Source organism: Oncorhynchus kisutch, linkage group LG13, assembly GCF_002021735.2.
Source record: "Oncorhynchus kisutch isolate 150728-3 linkage group LG13, Okis_V2, whole genome shotgun sequence".
Classification (NCBI taxonomy): domain Eukaryota; kingdom Metazoa; phylum Chordata; class Actinopteri; order Salmoniformes; family Salmonidae; genus Oncorhynchus; species Oncorhynchus kisutch.
Window position 1 is genome coordinate 4,424,634 of NC_034186.2, and position 17,473 is coordinate 4,442,106.

The following is a 17,473-nucleotide window of genomic DNA, read 5'->3' on the forward strand; positions in this document are numbered from 1 at the left end:
AGCTGAATTTGCATGCGCGAGCCAAGCGCCATCAACATTGATGAAAGTTTTTAAACTAGAGGTAGGCTATCTCCCTGTTATGTTGACTTTGATTTGCAGTATGACAAAGTCACTCAGAAATATCTCATACAAAGGATGTTTTTAGGAATTTTTAGGATAGCTAGCTTGCTAGCTTGGACTTGATACCTAGCTAGCACCAATGCAACCAGCCTGAAGACAATAACCAGAAACTGCAATCATTTTCAATGTTTCGCAATGATTTAGGAATTCATGACACTAAGTATTAGCTAAGTAGCCTCTTGTTGTTTTCCTATTGAAATCGAACTTTAGTTCATGAATATAACTAGCTAGCTAGATAACGAACTACACAAAGCTAGCAAGCTACCTAGCCCTGTTGCCCCAAGCTAACGTTACAAGCATGGCTAGTGGGTCCGACAATCAACCAAATACGAAAACTGTCTTATAAATTAGGAATATTTTAGATAACATCGTGCTAGAGACTTAGCTAGCTAACTATAGCTACTGAAACAGATTGTAATTGTGCTATGTTTTTGAGGAGAACATTGTTTCTATCCAACATCTAGCTTGCTTTGTTGCTGACCAGCCCTGTCCCAGAGCTTGGGGGAAGTGTGTTTCTGACCAGTATTGGCCCAGAGCTTGGAAAAGTGTTTCTGACCAGTATTGGCCCAGAGCTTGGAAAAGTGTTTCTGACCAGTATTGGCCCAGAGCTTGGAAAAGTGTTTCTGACCAGTATTGGCCCAGAGCTTGGGGGAAGTGTGTTCTGACCAGCATTGGCCCAGAGCTTGGGGGAGGTGTGTTTCTGACCAGCACTGTCCCAGAGCTTGGGTGAAGTGTGTTTCTGACCAGCATTGGCCCAGAGCTTGGGGGAAGTGTGTTTCTGACCAGCATTGGCCCAGAGCTTGAGGGAAGTGTGTTTCTGACCAGCATTGGCCCAGAGCTTGGGGGAAGTGTGTTTCTGACCAGCACTGTCCCAGAGCTTGGGGGAAATGTGTTTCTGACCAGCACTGTCCCAGAGCTTGGGGGAAATGTGTTTCTGACCAGCACTGTCCCAGAGCTTGGGGGAAATGTGTTTCTGACCAGCACTGTCCCAGAGCTTGGGGGAAATGTGTTTCTGACCAGCACTGTCCCAGAGCTTGGGGGAAATGTGTTTCTGACCAGCACTGTCCCAGAGCTTGGGGGAAATGTGTTTCTGACCAGCACTGTCCCAGAGCTTGGGGGAAATGTGTTTCTGACCAGCACTGTCCAAGAATTTGGGGAACTGTGTGTCTGCCTTGTGAAGCAGAGGCAGCTGCGCGAGACAACTTTACCAGCATAAGAGCATATGTATCTGTGACATATGAAATAGTGATAGTGTAATCAATGTGTATTAATCACGTAAAACATTTATGCATGTGTTCAATTATTATCTGACGTTCAATCAGAATCTGTTCCCGATTGGTAAACAAGCTTATTTGACGGTCAACAACTTTATTTGACGGAATACAAGTCTTACCAATAGTATATCTATTTGATTTTGAATTTTTAGGACCCCTTTAGGTAATCTGAAAGTATCCTACATTTCTGTTTTATTAAACATACATTTTGTCCTTACTGCTATTAGCCAATAGAAACACATTGAATAACAGTCCTTACTGCTATTAGCCAATAGAAACACATTGAATAACAGTCCTTACTGCTATTAGCCAATAGAAACACATTGAATAACAGTCCTTACTGCTATTAGCCAATAGAAACACATTGAATAACAGTCCTTACTGCTATTAGCCAATAGAAACACATTGAATAACAGTCCTTACTGCTATTAGCCAATAGAAACACATTGAATAACAGTCCTTACTGCTATTAGCCAATAGAAACACATTGAATAACAGTCCTTACTGCTATTAGCCAATAGAAACACATTGAATAACAGTCCTTACTGCTATTAGCCAATAGAAACACATTGAATAACAGTCCTTACTGCTATTAGCCAATAGAAACACATTGAATAACAGTCCTTACTGCTATTAGCCAATAGAAACACATTGAATAACAGTCCTTACTGCTATTAGCCCATAGAAACACATTGAATAACAGTCCTTACTGCTATTAGCCAATAGAAACACATTGAATAACAGTCCTTACTGCTATTAGCCAATAGAAACACATTGAATAACAGTCCTTACTGCTATTAGCCAATAGAAACACATTGAATAACAGTCCTTACTGCTATTAGCCAATAGAAACACATTGAATAACAGTCCTTACTGCTATTAGCCAATAGAAACACATTGAATAACAGATAGTCCTTACTGCTATTAGTCAATAGAAACACATTGAATAACAGTCCTTACTGCTATTAGCCAATAGAAACACATTGAATAACAGTCCTTACTGCTATTAGCCAATAGAAACACATTGAATAACAGTCCTTACTGCTATTAGCCAATAGAAACACATTGAATAACAGTCCTTACTGCTATTAGCCAATAGAAACACATTGAATAACAGTCCTTACTGCTATTAGCCCATAGAAACACATTGAATAACAGTCCTTACTGCTATTAGCCAATAGAAACACATTGAATAACAGTCCTTACTGCTATTAGCCAATAGAAACACATTGAATAACAGTCCTTACTGCTATTAGCCAATAGAAACACATTGAATAACAGTCCTTACTGCTATTAGCCAATAGAAACCCATTGAATAACAGGCCTTACTGCTATTAGCCAATAGAAACCCATTGAATAACAGTCCTTACTGCTATTAGCCAATAGAAACACATTGAATAACAGTCCTTACTGCTATTAGCCAATAGAAACACATTGAATAACAGATAGTCCTTACTGCTATTAGTCAATAGAAACACATTGAATAACAGTCCTTACTGCTATTAGCCAATAGAAACACATTGAATAACAGTCCTTACTGCTATTAGCCAATAGAAACACATTGAATAACAGTCCTTACTGCTATTAGCCAATAGAAACACATTGAATAACAGTCCTTACTGCTATTAGCCAATAGAAACACATTGAATAACAGTCCTTACTGCTATTAGCCCATAGAAACACATTGAATAACAGTCCTTACTGCTATTAGCCAATAGAAACACATTGAATAACAGTCCTTACTGCTATTAGCCAATAGAAACACATTGAATAACAGTCCTTACTGCTATTAGCCAATAGAAACACATTGAATAACAGTCCTTACTGCTATTAGCCAATAGAAACCCATTGAATAACAGGCCTTACTGCTATTAGCCAATAGAAACCCATTGAATAACAGTCCTTACTGCTATTAGCCAATAGAAACACATTGAATAACAGATAGTCCTTACTGCTATTAGCCAATAGAAACCCATTGAATAACAGTCCTTACTGCTATTAGCCAATAGAAACACATTGAATAACAGTCCTTACTGCTATTAGCCCATAGAAACACATTGAATAACAGTCCTTACTGCTATTAGCCAATAGAAACACATTGAATAACAGATAGTCCTTACTGCTATTAGCCAATAGAAACACATTGAATAACAGATAGTCCTTACTGCTATTAGCCCATAGAAACACATTGAATAACAGTCCTTACTGCTATTAGCCCATAGAAACACATTGAATAACAGTCCTTACTGCTATTAGCCAATAGAAACACATTGAATAACAGTCCTTACTGCTATTAGCCAATGGAAACACATTGAATAACAGTCCTTACTGCTATTAGCCCATAGAAACACATTGAATAACAGTCCTTACTGCTATTAGCCAATAGAAACACATTGAATAACAGTCCTTACTGCTATTAGCCAATAGAAACACATTGAATAACAGTCCTTACTGCTATTAGCCAATAGAAACACATTGAATAACAGATAGTCCTTACTGCTATTAGCCAATAGAAACACATTGAATAACAGTCCTTACTGCTATTAGCCCATAGAAACACATTGAATAACAGTCCTTACTGCTATTAGCCAATAGAAACACATTGAATAACAGTCCTTACTGCTATTAGCCCATAGAAACACATTGAATAACAGATAGTCCTTACTGCTATTAGCCAATAGAAACACATTGAATAACAGATAGTCCTTACTGCTATTAGCCAATAGAAACACATTGAATAACCGTCCTTACTGCTATTAGCCAATAGAAACACATTGAATAACAGATAGTCCTTACTGCTATTAGCCCATAGAAACACATTGAATAACAGATAGTCCTTACTGCTATTAGCCCATAGAAACACATTGAATAACAGACAGTCCTTACTGCTATTAGCCAATAGAAACACATTGAATAACAGTCCTTACTGCTATTAGCCAATAGAAACACATTGAATAACAGTCCTTACTGCTATTAGCCAATAGAAACACATTGAATAACAGTCCTTACTGCTATTAGCCAATAGAAACACATTGAATAACAGTCCTTACTGCTATTAGCCAATAGAAACACATTGAATAACAGTCCTTACTGCTATTAGCCAATAGAAACACATTGAATAACAGTCCTTACTGCTATTAGCCAATAGAAACACATTGAATAACAGATAGTCCTTACTGCTATTAGCCAATAGAAACACATTGAATAACAGATAGTCCTTACTGCTATTAGCCCATAGAAACACATTGAATAACAGTCCTTACTGCTATTAGCCCATAGAAACACATTGAATAACAGTCCTTACTGCTATTAGCCAATAGAAACACATTGAATAACAGTCCTTACTGCTATTAGCCAATGGAAACACATTGAATAACAGTCCTTACTGCTATTAGCCCATAGAAACACATTGAATAACAGTCCTTACTGCTATTAGCCAATAGAAACACATTGAATAACAGTCCTTACTGCTATTAGCCAATAGAAACACATTGAATAACAGTCCTTACTGCTATTAGCCAATAGAAACACATTGAATAACAGATAGTCCTTACTGCTATTAGCCAATAGAAACACATTGAATAACAGTCCTTACTGCTATTAGCCCATAGAAACACATTGAATAACAGTCCTTACTGCTATTAGCCAATAGAAACACATTGAATAACAGTCCTTACTGCTATTAGCCCATAGAAACACATTGAATAACAGATAGTCCTTACTGCTATTAGCCAATAGAAACACATTGAATAACAGATAGTCCTTACTGCTATTAGCCAATAGAAACACATTGAATAACCGTCCTTACTGCTATTAGCCAATAGAAACACATTGAATAACAGATAGTCCTTACTGCTATTAGCCCATAGAAACACATTGAATAACAGATAGTCCTTACTGCTATTAGCCCATAGAAACACATTGAATAACAGACAGTCCTTACTGCTATTAGCCAATAGAAACACATTGAATAACAGTCCTTACTGCTATTAGCCAATAGAAACACATTGAATAACAGTCCTTACTGCTATTAGCCAATAGAAACACATTGAATAACAGTCCTTACTGCTATTAGCCAATAGAAACACATTGAATAACAGTCCTTACTGCTATTAGCCAATAGAAACACATTGAATAACAGTCCTTACTGCTATTAGCCAATAGAAACACATTGAATAACAGTCCTTACTGCTATTAGCCCATAGAAACACATTGAATAACAGTCCTTACTGCTATTAGCCAATAGAAACACATTGAATAACAGTCCTTACTGCTATTAGCCAATAGAAACACATTGAATAACAGTCCTTACTGCTATTAGCCAATAGAAACACATTGAATAACAGTCCTTACTGCTATTAGCCAATAGAAACACATTGAATAATAGTCCTTACTGCTATTAGCCAATAGAAACACATTGAATAATAGTCCTTACTGCTATTAGCCAATAGAAACACATTGAATAACAGTCCTTACTGCTATTAGCCAATAGAAACACATTGAATAACAGTCCTTACTGCTATTAGCCAATAGAAACACATTGAATAACAGTCCTTACTGCTATTAGCCAATAGAAACACATTGAATAACAGTCCTTACTGCTATTAGCCAATAGAAACACATTGAATAACAGACAGTCCTTACTGCTATTAGCCCATAGAAACACATTGAATAACAGATAGTCCTTACTGCTATTAGCCCATAGAAACACATTGAATAACAGACAGTCCTTACTGCTATTAGCCAATAGAAACACATTGAATAACAGTCCTTACTGCTATTAGCCAATAGAAACACATTGAATAACAGTCCTTACTGCTATTAGCCAATAGAAACACATTGAATAACAGTCCTTACTGCTATTAGCCAATAGAAACACATTGAATAACAGTCCTTACTGCTATTAGCCAATAGAAACACATTGAATAACAGTCCTTACTGCTATTAGCCAATAGAAACACATTGAATAACAGTCCTTACTGCTATTAGCCAATAGAAACACATTGAATAACAGATAGTCCTTACTGCTATTAGCCCATAGAAACACATTGAATAACAGTCCTTACTGCTATTAGCCAATAGAAACACATTGAATAACAGATAGTCCTTACTGCTATTAGCCAATAGAAACACATTGAATAACAGATAGTCCTTACTGCTATTAGCCAATAGAAACACATTGAATAACAGTCCTTACTGCTATTAGCCCATAGAAACACATTGAATAACAGTCCTTACTGCTATTAGCCAATAGAAACACATTGAATAACAGTCCTTACTGCTATTAGCCAATAGAAACACATTGAATAACAGTCCTTACTGCTATTAGCCAATAGAAACACATTGAATAACAGTCCTTACTGCTATTAGCCAATAGAAACACATTGAATAACAGATAGTCCTTACTGCTATTAGCCCATAGAAACACATTGAATAACAGTCCTTACTGCTATTAGCCCATAGTAACACATTGAATAACAGTCCTTACTGCTATTAGCCAATAGAAACACATTGAATAACAGTCCTTACTGCTATTAGCCAATAGAAACACATTGAATAACAGTCCTTACTGCTATTAGCCCATAGAAACACATTGAATAACAGTCCTTACTGCTATTAGCCAATAGAAACACATTGAATAACAGTCCTTACTGCTATTAGCCAATAGAAACACATTGAATAACAGTCCTTACTGCTATTAGCCAATAGAAACACATTGAATAACAGTCCTTACTGCTATTAGCCAATAGAAACACATTGAATAATAGTCCTTACTGCTATTAGCCAATAGAAACACATTGAATAATAGTCCTTACTGCTATTAGCCAATAGAAACACATTGAATAACAGTCCTTACTGCTATTAGCCAATAGAAACACATTGAATAACAGTCCTTACTGCTATTAGCCAATAGAAACACATTGAATAACAGTCCTTACTGCTATTAGCCAATAGAAACACATTGAATAACAGTCCTTACTGCTATTAGCCAATAGAAACACATTGAATAACAGTCCTTACTGCTATTAGCCAATAGAAACACATTGAATAATAGTCCTTACTGCTATTAGCCAATAGAAACACATTGAATAATAGTCCTTACTGCTATTAGCCAATAGAAACACATTGAATAACAGTCCTTACTGCTATTAGCCAATAGAAACACATTGAATAACAGTCCTTACTGCTATTAGCCAATAGAAACACATTGAATAACAGTCCTTACTGCTATTAGCCAATAGAAACACATTGAATAACAGTCCTTACTGCTATTAGCCCATAGAAACACATTGAATAACAGTCCTTACTGCTATTAGCCAATAGAAACACATTGAATAACAGTCCTTACTGCTATTAGCCAATAGAAACACATTGAATAACAGTCCTTACTGCTATTAGCCAATAGAAACACATTGAATAACAGTCCTTACTGCTATTAGCCAATAGAAACACATTGAATAACAGTCCTTACTGCTATTAGCCCATAGAAACACATTGAATAACAGTCCTTACTGCTATTAGCCCATAGAAACACATTGAATAACAGATAGTCCTTACTGCTATTAGCCCATAGAAACACATTGAATAACAGATAGTCCTTACTGCTATTAGCCCATAGAAACACATTGAATAACAGTCCTTACTGCTATTAGCCCATAGAAACACATTGAATAACAGATAGTCCTTACTGCTATTAGCCCATAGAAACACATTGAATAACAGATAGTCCTTACTGCTATTAGCCCATAGAAACACATTGAATAACAGTCCTTACTGCTATTAGCCCATAGAAACACATTGAATAACAGTCCTTACTGCTATTAGCCAATAGAAACACATTGAATAACAGATAGTCCTTACTGCTATTAGCCCATAGAAACACATTGAATAACAGATAGTCCTTACTGCTATTAGCCCATAGAAACACATTGAATAACAGATAGTCCTTACTGCTATTAGCCCATAGAAACACATTGAATAACAGTCCTTACTGCTATTAGCCCATAGAAACACATTGAATAACAGATAGTCCTTACTGCTATTAGCCCATAGAAACACATTGAATAACAGATAGTCCTTACTGCTATTAGCCCATAGAAACACATTGAATAACAGTCCTTACTGCTATTAGCCAATAGAAACACATTAAATAACAGTCCTTACTGCTATTAGCCCATACAATCACATTGAATATTAGCCAATAGAAACGCATTGAATAACAGATAGTCCTTACTGCTATTAGCCAATAGAAACGCATTGAATAACAGATAGTCCTTACTGCTATTAGCATCCCCTCTCCTTCATCCACCCCCTCGCCTTCTCTTCCACCCCCTCTCCTTCTCCTCCACCCCCTCTCCTTCTCCTCCACCCCTCTCTCCTTCTCCTCCAGCCCCCTGTCCTCCTCCACCCCCTCTCCTTCTCCTCCACCCCCTTTCCTTCTCCTCCACCCCCTCTCCTTCTCCTCCACCCCCTCTCCTTCTCCTCCACCCCTCTCTCCTTCTCCTCCAGCCCCCTGTCCTTCTCCACCCCATCTCCTTCACCCCCTTCTTCTTCTCATCCACCACTCTCTCCTGTCCTCCTTCACCACTCTCAATTCAATTCAATATAAGGCCTTTATTTGCATGGGAAACATATGTTAACATTGCCTAAGCAAGAGAAGTAGATAATAAAGTGAGATAAACCCTACAAATTAACAGTAAACATTACACTCACAGAAGTTCCAAAAGAATAAAGACATTTCAAATGTCATATTATGTCTATACATATTATGTGGTGTAACTATGTGCAAACCGTACAAAAGAGAAAATAAATAAACATAAATATGTGTTGTTTGTTCTTCACTGGTTGTCCTGTTCTTGTGGCTACAGGTCACACATCTCGCTGCTGTGATGGCACACTATTTCACCCAGTAGATATGGGAGTTGATCAAAATTGGGTTTGTTTTTCTTATTCTTTGTGGATCTGTGTAATCTGAGGGAAATATGTGTCTCTAATATGGTCCTACATTTGGCAGGAGGTTAGGAAGTGCAGCTCAGTTTCCACCTCATTTTGTGGGCAGTGTGCACATAGCCTGTCTTCTCTTGAGAGCCAGGTCTGCCTACGACTGTCTCCCCCTCTCCTTTAGCCCCCCCTCCTTCAGCCCACCTCTCCTTCAGCCCACCTCTCCTTCAGCCCACCTCTCCTTCAGCCCCCCCCCCTACTTCAGCCCCCCCTACTTCAGCCCACCTCTTCTTCAGCCCACCTCTCCTTCAGCCCCCCCCCACATCACCCCCCCTACTTCAGCCCCCCCCTACTTCAGCCCCCCCTACTTCAGCCCCCCCCCCACTTCAGCCCCCCCCTCTCCTTCAGCCCCCCCTCCTTCAGCCCACCTCTCCTTCAGCCCACCTCTCCTTCAGCCCCCCCCCTACTTCAGCCCACCTCTCCTTCAGCCCACCTCTCCTTCAGCCCCCCCCTAATTCAGCCCACCTCTGCTTCAGCCCACCTCTCCTTCAGCCCCCCCCTACTTCAGCCCCCCCCTACTTCAGCCCACCTCTCCTTCAGCCCCCCCCTACTTCAGCCCACCTCTCCTTCAGCCCACCTCTCCTTCAGCCCCCCCCCACATCACCCCCCCCTACTTCAGCCCCCCCTACTTCAGCCCCCCCTACTTCAGCCCCCCCCCCTACTTCAGCCCCCCCCTACTTCAGCCCCCCCCCCTACTTCAGCCCCCCCCCCTACTTCAGCCCCCCTCTCCTTCAGCCCACCTCTCCTTCAGCCCACCTCTCCTTCAGCCCACCTCTTCTTCAGCCCAACTCTCCTTCAGCCCCCCTCTCCTTCAGCCCACCTCTCCTTCAGCCCCCCTCTCCTTCAGCCCACCTCTCCTTCAGCCCACCTCTCCTTCAGCCCCCCTCTCCTTCAGTCCACCTCTCCTTCAGTCCACCTCTCCTTCAGCCCACCTCTTCTTCAGCCCACCTCTCCTTCAGCCCACCTCTCCTTCAGCCCACCTTTCCTTCAGCCCCCCTCTTCTTCAGCCCACCTCTCCTTCAGTCCACCTCTCCTTCAGTCCACCTCTCCTTCAGTCCACCTCTTCTTCAGCCCACCTCTTCTTCAGTCCACCTCTCCTTCAGCCCACCTCTCCTTCAGCCCACCTCTTCTTCTCCTCCATAATTTAGTCCATACATTGATGAATGAGGACTTCCCCTGAGCAAATAATCACGACTTGAAAGCAGTTATGTTTCTGGCCACCAAGCACAGCCTTCAATCTGAAACCGCTCATCCAAGCAGAGAAATGTAAGAGGAAACCAAATGTTTCTGTAGGCCATTAAAGCGAGATAAATCGCCCCGTTCATAGAGTTCAGATGTTGAAGGACCGGCTGTTGGCATTTGTACTGAGATGACCTGGTGGGAAAGCTAGCTGTGTGTCTGTCAGAGGGAAGAAGACAAGAGAGCGAGAGGAGAACAGCTGTTATACCGTGGGATGAGAGGAGGAGAGGAGCTGCTTCAGTGGAAATGTGTCTATGGACCTAGAGGAGGAGAGGAGAGCTGGCCCTGGTCACAGAGCAGGTCCAGGTCACAGAGCAGGCCCAGGTCACAGAGCAGGCACAGGTCACAGAGCAGGCCCAGGTCACAGAGCAGGCCCAGGTCACAGAGCAGGCCCAGGTCACAGAGCAGGACCAGGTCACAGAGCAGGCCCAGGTCACAGAGCAGGACCAGGTCACAGAGCAGGCCCAGGTCACAGAGCAGGACCAGGTCACAGAGCAGGCCCAGGACACAGAGCAGGCCCAGGTCACAGAGCAGGCCCAGGTCACAGAGCAGGCCCAGGACACAGAAATGTTAAATCTCTCCTTGTCCACGTCTGTAATCCCAACATATTTCAAGGGGACCACCATTGTCCCTGTTCCCAAGGTAACCTGCCTAAATGACTATCCCCCTGTAGCACTCACATCTGTAATTAGGATGTGCTTTGAAAGGCTGGTCATGACACACATCAACACCATCATTCCAGACTCCCTGAACCCACTCCAATTGTCATACTGCCCCAACCGGTCCACAGATGACGCAATCTCAATTGCTCTTCAGACAGCCCTCTCCCACCTGGACAAAAGGAACTGAGAATGCTGTTCATTGATTTACAGCTCAGCGTTCAACACCATCGTGCCCTCGAAGCTCATCACTAAGCTAATGACCCTGGGACTGAACACCTTCCTCTGCTACTGGATCCTGGACTTCCTGACGGGCCGCCCCCCAGGTGGTGAGGGTAGACAACAACACATCCGCTACATTGACCGTCAACAAGGGGGCCCCTCAGGGGTGTGTGCAATTTGGAGAGCAGCTGCACGCGACCGATCGTAAGGCCCATGATCAATTTGGAGATCAGCTGCACGCGACCGATCGTAAGGCCCATGATCAATTTGGTTTGACATTTGCTACCCCCTATGGGGCTATTTAGAGACTAGTTCAGTAAATTACAAAATGTCAATCGCTCCAAATTTCAATGACTTAAAAACCAACTATACATTTTAGAAATTCATATACAAATATTGAAACCATTTAATGAGACAACTAAAAGATGTGTGACCGACTGGCTCGATTCCGTCTGATGTAGCAAAATTTGAAATTGTGTTTTTTTTTTACATCGGATAGAAATAGACACTCCGAGCTAGAAAATGTTATATCATACACTACAGTGAAGGAACAATGGAAAAGTCATTCTGCTTTGAAAGTTGATCAACTTGTAACCTCACTTTGGAGAAAATGGTAAACCTACTTGGAGAGCTCGCTTGTCTACATCCATTCAGCATAGTTCACACTCTCTTAAGCCTTAGCCACACCCATCTCTTTAAGGATTCACTTGTGATGCCATGTACTAAACAATCAAAGATTTCAAGACTAAAGGCTGGTTTATACTACAGGTGTGTTCGTAAATTCAATCTGGAAAGCCAGAGTGTGCTCACAGTGCACTCTGGGCGTTCGTGAACTCAAGGTTGTCAGATTGTCCATTCCTAAAATCAGAGCATTTTGCTCTCGGAGCGCAAACTGGACGATGAGTAGGGTTGATCCGAGCGCTCTGACCTACCAACAGCAGTCAAGCACCCAAGCTAACTGGCAAACATTGGCTAGCTTGCTACTTCCAGACACAAATGATAGAATAACTCACTCTGACCATTTTACTAGCCCTAGCAGAGCTGGTTAGGCTGTTTTCATGTTATCCAGAGCATTGGTGACTAACTGTGCTGCTGGAAACAATTACATTTTATTGACTGCCAAAAAACATTTGATAAAAAAAATACAAATGTACTTTCAAATGTCTCTCCTGTGAAGTAGTGATGCGTGACATACGCCTAGTTTCCTGAAAGGAGTCTTATATTGTCAATTTACATTGTGTCATTTATTTGACAGTCCCTAACTAGCCACAGAGATAGGGCTATCCAAAGTCAAACCAATTTTGCCACGGTCGCACACCGGCCTGTTGGCTACTACTACTAGTTAGTCCAGGCTAGTTCCAGACACAAGACCTGGTTAGACAGTTACTCACCCTTCAAGATAATTTGAAACAAACTGTGTACTGTTTTGACAGAGTGGAAGTACGCATGCTTCTCACGTTCGAAACAGACATACGAGAGACACACACATCAAAGCTCGCCTCCAAGACCTGAATCTCATTCTAGGTCGCATTTCCTAATGGGGGAGAATTGCCGATGCTATCAGCTTCTTGCACATCTCTTTCTAAATCCTTGAGTGTTTCAAAAGAAGTTGATTGCATTAATTCATACCAAAGTTTAAGATTATGTTTGGCTTCCTTATAATTTCTACAAGTTGCTATTTTGTAAAGATTTTTATGATTTTTATCAATGCTCTAGGTCTTACAGTGGGATGCAAAATGAAACCTGTTCTGTGTCAGATTACTGCCCCCTAGTGGCAATGCAGAGGTTTGTCAATGAAATAAAAGGATCAACAGAGATCATAGTAAATGGGGGAAAATGACAAACAATTCATGTTTGTTTCACTTCGTCAAATGTCTGGCTTGTAGCTTGAACAGAAGCACCGGCCAAAGAGAAAACAGAAGCACCGGCCAAAGAGAAAACAGAAGCACCGGCCAAAGAGGAGACAGAAGCACCGGCCAAAGAGGAGACAGAAGCACCGGCCAAAGAGAAGACAGAAGCACCGGCCAGAGAGGAGACAGAAGCACCGGCCAAAGAGGAGACAGAAGCACCGGCCAAAGAGGGGACAGAAGCACCGGCCAGAGAGGAGACAGAAGCACCGGCCAGAGAGGAGACAGAAGCACCGGCCAGAGAGGAGACAGAAGCACCGGCCAGAGAGGAGACAGAAGCACCGGCCAGAGAGGAGACAGAAGCACCGGCCAGAGAGGAGACAGAAGCACCGGCCAGAGAGGAGACAGAAGCACCGGCCAGAGAGGAGACAGAAGCACCGGCCAGAGAGGAGACAGAAGCACCGGCCAGAGAGGAGACAGAAGCACCGGCCAGAGAGGAGACAGAAGCACCGGCCAAAGAGAAGACAGAAGCACCGGCCAGAGAGGAGACAGAAGCACCGGCCAAAGAGGAGACAGAAGCACCGGCCAAAGAGGAGACAGAAGCACCGGCCAGAGAGGAGACAGAAGCACCGGCCAAAGAGGAGACAGAAGCACCGGCCAGAGAGGAGACAGAAGCACCGGCCAGAGAGGAGACAGAAGCACCGGCCAGAGAGGAGACAGAAGCACCGGCCAAAGAGGAGACAGAAGCACCGGCCAGAGAGGAGACAGAAGCACCGGCCAAAGAGAAGACAGAAGCTGAAATACTGTCCCCACAACACATACTGTAGGAAGCAAAGCAAGTCATGCATGCAGTCCCCGTACACCTTCAGCTTTCGGTCGCATCCCCAGACGCCGAAGTCCCAGCCAGCCCCAGTCCCAAGACCGCACAGTCACAGTCAGCCCCAGTCCCAAGACCCCGAAGTCCCAGCCAGCCCCAGTCCCGAGACCGCACAGTCACAGTCAGCCCCAGTCCCAAGACCCCGAAGTCTCAGCCAGCCCCAGTCTCAAGACCGCATTGTCACAGCCAGCCCCAGTTCCCAGGCCGCACAATCATAGCCAGCCCCATCCCCAGACCCCGAAGTCTCAGCCAGCCCCAGTCCCAAGACCGCACAGTCCCAGCCAGCCCCAGTACCCAGACCACACAGTCACAGCCAGCCCCAGTCCCAAGACCGCACAGTCCCAGCCAGCCCCAGTCCCCAGACCCCGAAGTCCCAGCCAACCCCAGTCCCAAGACCACACAGTCACAGCCAGCCCCAGTCCCCAGACCACACAGTCACAGCCAGCCCCAGTCCCCAGACCGCACAGTCACAGCCAGCCCCAGTCCCCAGACCCCGAAATCCCAGCCAACCCCAGTCCCAAGACCGCACAGTCCCAGCCAACCCCAGTCCCAAGACCGCACAGTCACAGCCAACCCCAGTCCCCAGACCCCGAAGTCCCAGCCAACCCGCAACTCCAGACCCCGCAGTCCCAGCCAGCCCAAGATCCCAGTCCCAGCCCCATCAGTTCCAGCAAGCCCCAGACCCCGCAGTCCCAGCCAGCCCAAGATCCCAGTCCCAGCCAACCCGTAACCCCAGACCCATCAGTCCCAGCCAGCCCAAGATCCCAGTCCCAGCCAACCCGTAACCCCAGACCCATCAGTTCCAGCAAGCCCCAGACACTGCAGTCCCAGCCAGCCCCAGTTTCCAGCCCTCAGCTCCAGCCTCTAGACCCACAACAGCTCAGCAACAAACACACATCCAGGAGAAAGAGAGGGAGAGAGGAGGGGTGCAAAGATACATCACAGTCCCTCACATCTCCTCAGGAGGAGAGAGATATCAGGGGGGGGGGGAAGCAAGGGGAGGAGGGGAGAGCAGGAGAGCCAAAACCCACAGTGGAAAACCATGGGAATTAGAATGATGGATGAATGGATGCCTTGGTGTTTAAAATGGAGTGAGAGTGAAAAGATGAAAATAGATCACTGAATAGTAGAATGAAAGGAGAGGGATTTGATGTAAATCATATACCTAGGCATGTCCGAATCAAGAAACTGTCTGCGAAAAACACAAAACAACAATGTGTTAGTGGAGTGGACTGGAGGGAGAGAAATGTCAGCATCAGCATGTCCTGTCCCTTACTGATGACCTCTCAGGCCTGAGCAGAGGCCAGACTAGACCACATATGGTTTCAAATGGCATCTGTTTTCTTTCAAGTGCAAACGCTCAATGTATTTGACAGAAACAAAAAACTATTTGAACCCAGATCTGCGTTGGACCACATTCCTCACTCTGCCCTGGTGCTGGACTCTCCCCTCCAACCAGATCAACATCCTGGGTCGGAGGTCAAGGAATGCAAAACCATGGTGATACCTGTATATGGAGATGGTATGGCCATTAGGACGAGACAGACCACAGTCTGTCTGGGGCCTCTGTTCCTGCATTGGTCCTTTGAGATGGCAAGCAAACCCAGGTCTGAGGAATGGTATTTGAGTTAGGTGAAAGGTTACTAGTAACGCAGTTAAACCATAATAGAGGTCGTCACGACATTTACATTATTCTGTAAAAACAACATTTATGTTTCATGGAGAGTAAACAGTAACACATTACAGTGAAGTGCTACAGTTTACCACAGCATGATGCTACGCAGCTTTACTGAGGTATGGTGACTTACTATGCTGAGTGAGTTAGTTAGGGACGCATGCTGGCCGGTGGATGATGTGGTCTTGACATGGTGGTAAGTATTCAGACCCCTTGACCAATTCCACATTTTGTTACGTTACAGCCTTATTCTAAAATTGATTAAAAAAAATTAAAATCCAATCATCAATCTACACACAGTAACCCATAATGGGGCGGCAGCGTAGCCTAGTGGTTAGAGCGTTGGACTAGTAACCGGAAGGTTGCGAGTTCAAACCCCCGAGCTGACAAGGTACAAATCTGTCGTTCTGCCCCTGAACAGGCAGTTAACCCACTGTTCCCAGGCCGTCATTGAAAATAAGAATGTGTTCTTAACTGACTTGCCTCGTTAAATAAAGATAAAATAAAAAAGAATGACATCAAAATAGCCCATAATGACATCAAAATAACATCACAATACCCCATAATGACATCACAATACCCCATAATGACATCACATGGGGGTATTGTGATGTCATTATGGGGTATTGTGATGCATTATGGGGTATTGTGATGTCATTATTGTATTGTGTGTAGATTGCTGAGGATTTTTTTTCACTTAGTCCATGTTAGAATGAGGCTGTAACTTAACAAAATGTGAAAAAAATCAAGGGGTTTGAATACTGTCCGAAGGCCCTGTATATACAGTACCACTCACAACACTGTATGTCCCATCATTAGATACTATGCAAGAGGGTGAGGCCAATTTTTATTTATTTTTATTTTTTATTTTTTATTTCACCTTTATTTAACCAGGTAGGCTAGTTGAGAACAAGTTCTCATTTGCAACTGCGACCTGGCCAAGATAAAGCATAGCAGTGTGAGCATACAACAAAGAGTTACACATGGAGTAAACAATTAACAAGTCAATAACACAGTAGAAAACGAAGGGGGGGTCTATATACAATGTGTGCAAAAGGCATGAGGAGGTAGGCAAATAATTACAATTTTGCAGATTAACACTGGAGTGATAAAAGATCAGATGGTCATGTACAGGTAGAGATATTGGTGTGCAGAAGAGCAGAAAAGTAAATAAATAAAAACAGTACGGGGATGAGGTAGGTGAAAAGGGTGGGCTATTTACCAATAGACTATGTACAGCTGCAGCGATCGGTTAGCTGCTCAGATAGCTGATGTTTGAAGTTGGTGAGGGAGATGAAAGTCTCCAACTTCAGCGATTTTTGCAATTCGTTCCAGTCACAGGCAGCAGAGTACTGGAACGAAAGGCGGCCAAATGAGGTGTTGGCTTTAGGGATGATCAGTGAGATACACCTGCTGGAGCGCGTGCTACGGATGGGTGTTGCCATCGTGACCAGTGAGCTGAGATAAGGCGGAGCTTTACCTAGCATAGACTTGTAGATGACCTGGAGCCAGTGGGTCTGGCGACGAATATGTAGCGAGGGCCAGCCGACTAGAGCATA

General features: G+C 43.4%; 1 protein-coding gene across 8 annotated transcripts in view; it reads right to left on the reverse strand.

Annotated features, from left to right (window-relative positions):
• kif1aa (kinesin family member 1Aa) overlaps window positions 1–17,473 on the reverse strand; it is a 177,457-nt gene that overhangs the window by 21,148 nt on the left and 138,836 nt on the right. For 6 of the 8 annotated variants that reach the window (XM_031838198.1, XM_031838196.1, XM_031838192.1 and 3 more), the window contains one exon: window positions 15,405–15,431. The exons of the other annotated variants lie outside the window; for them this stretch is intronic. In XM_031838198.1, the coding sequence (XP_031694058.1) occupies window positions 15,405–15,431 (27 nt within the window). The remainder of the gene's footprint in view (window positions 1–15,404; window positions 15,432–17,473) is intronic. 8 annotated transcript variants of the gene reach the window in all.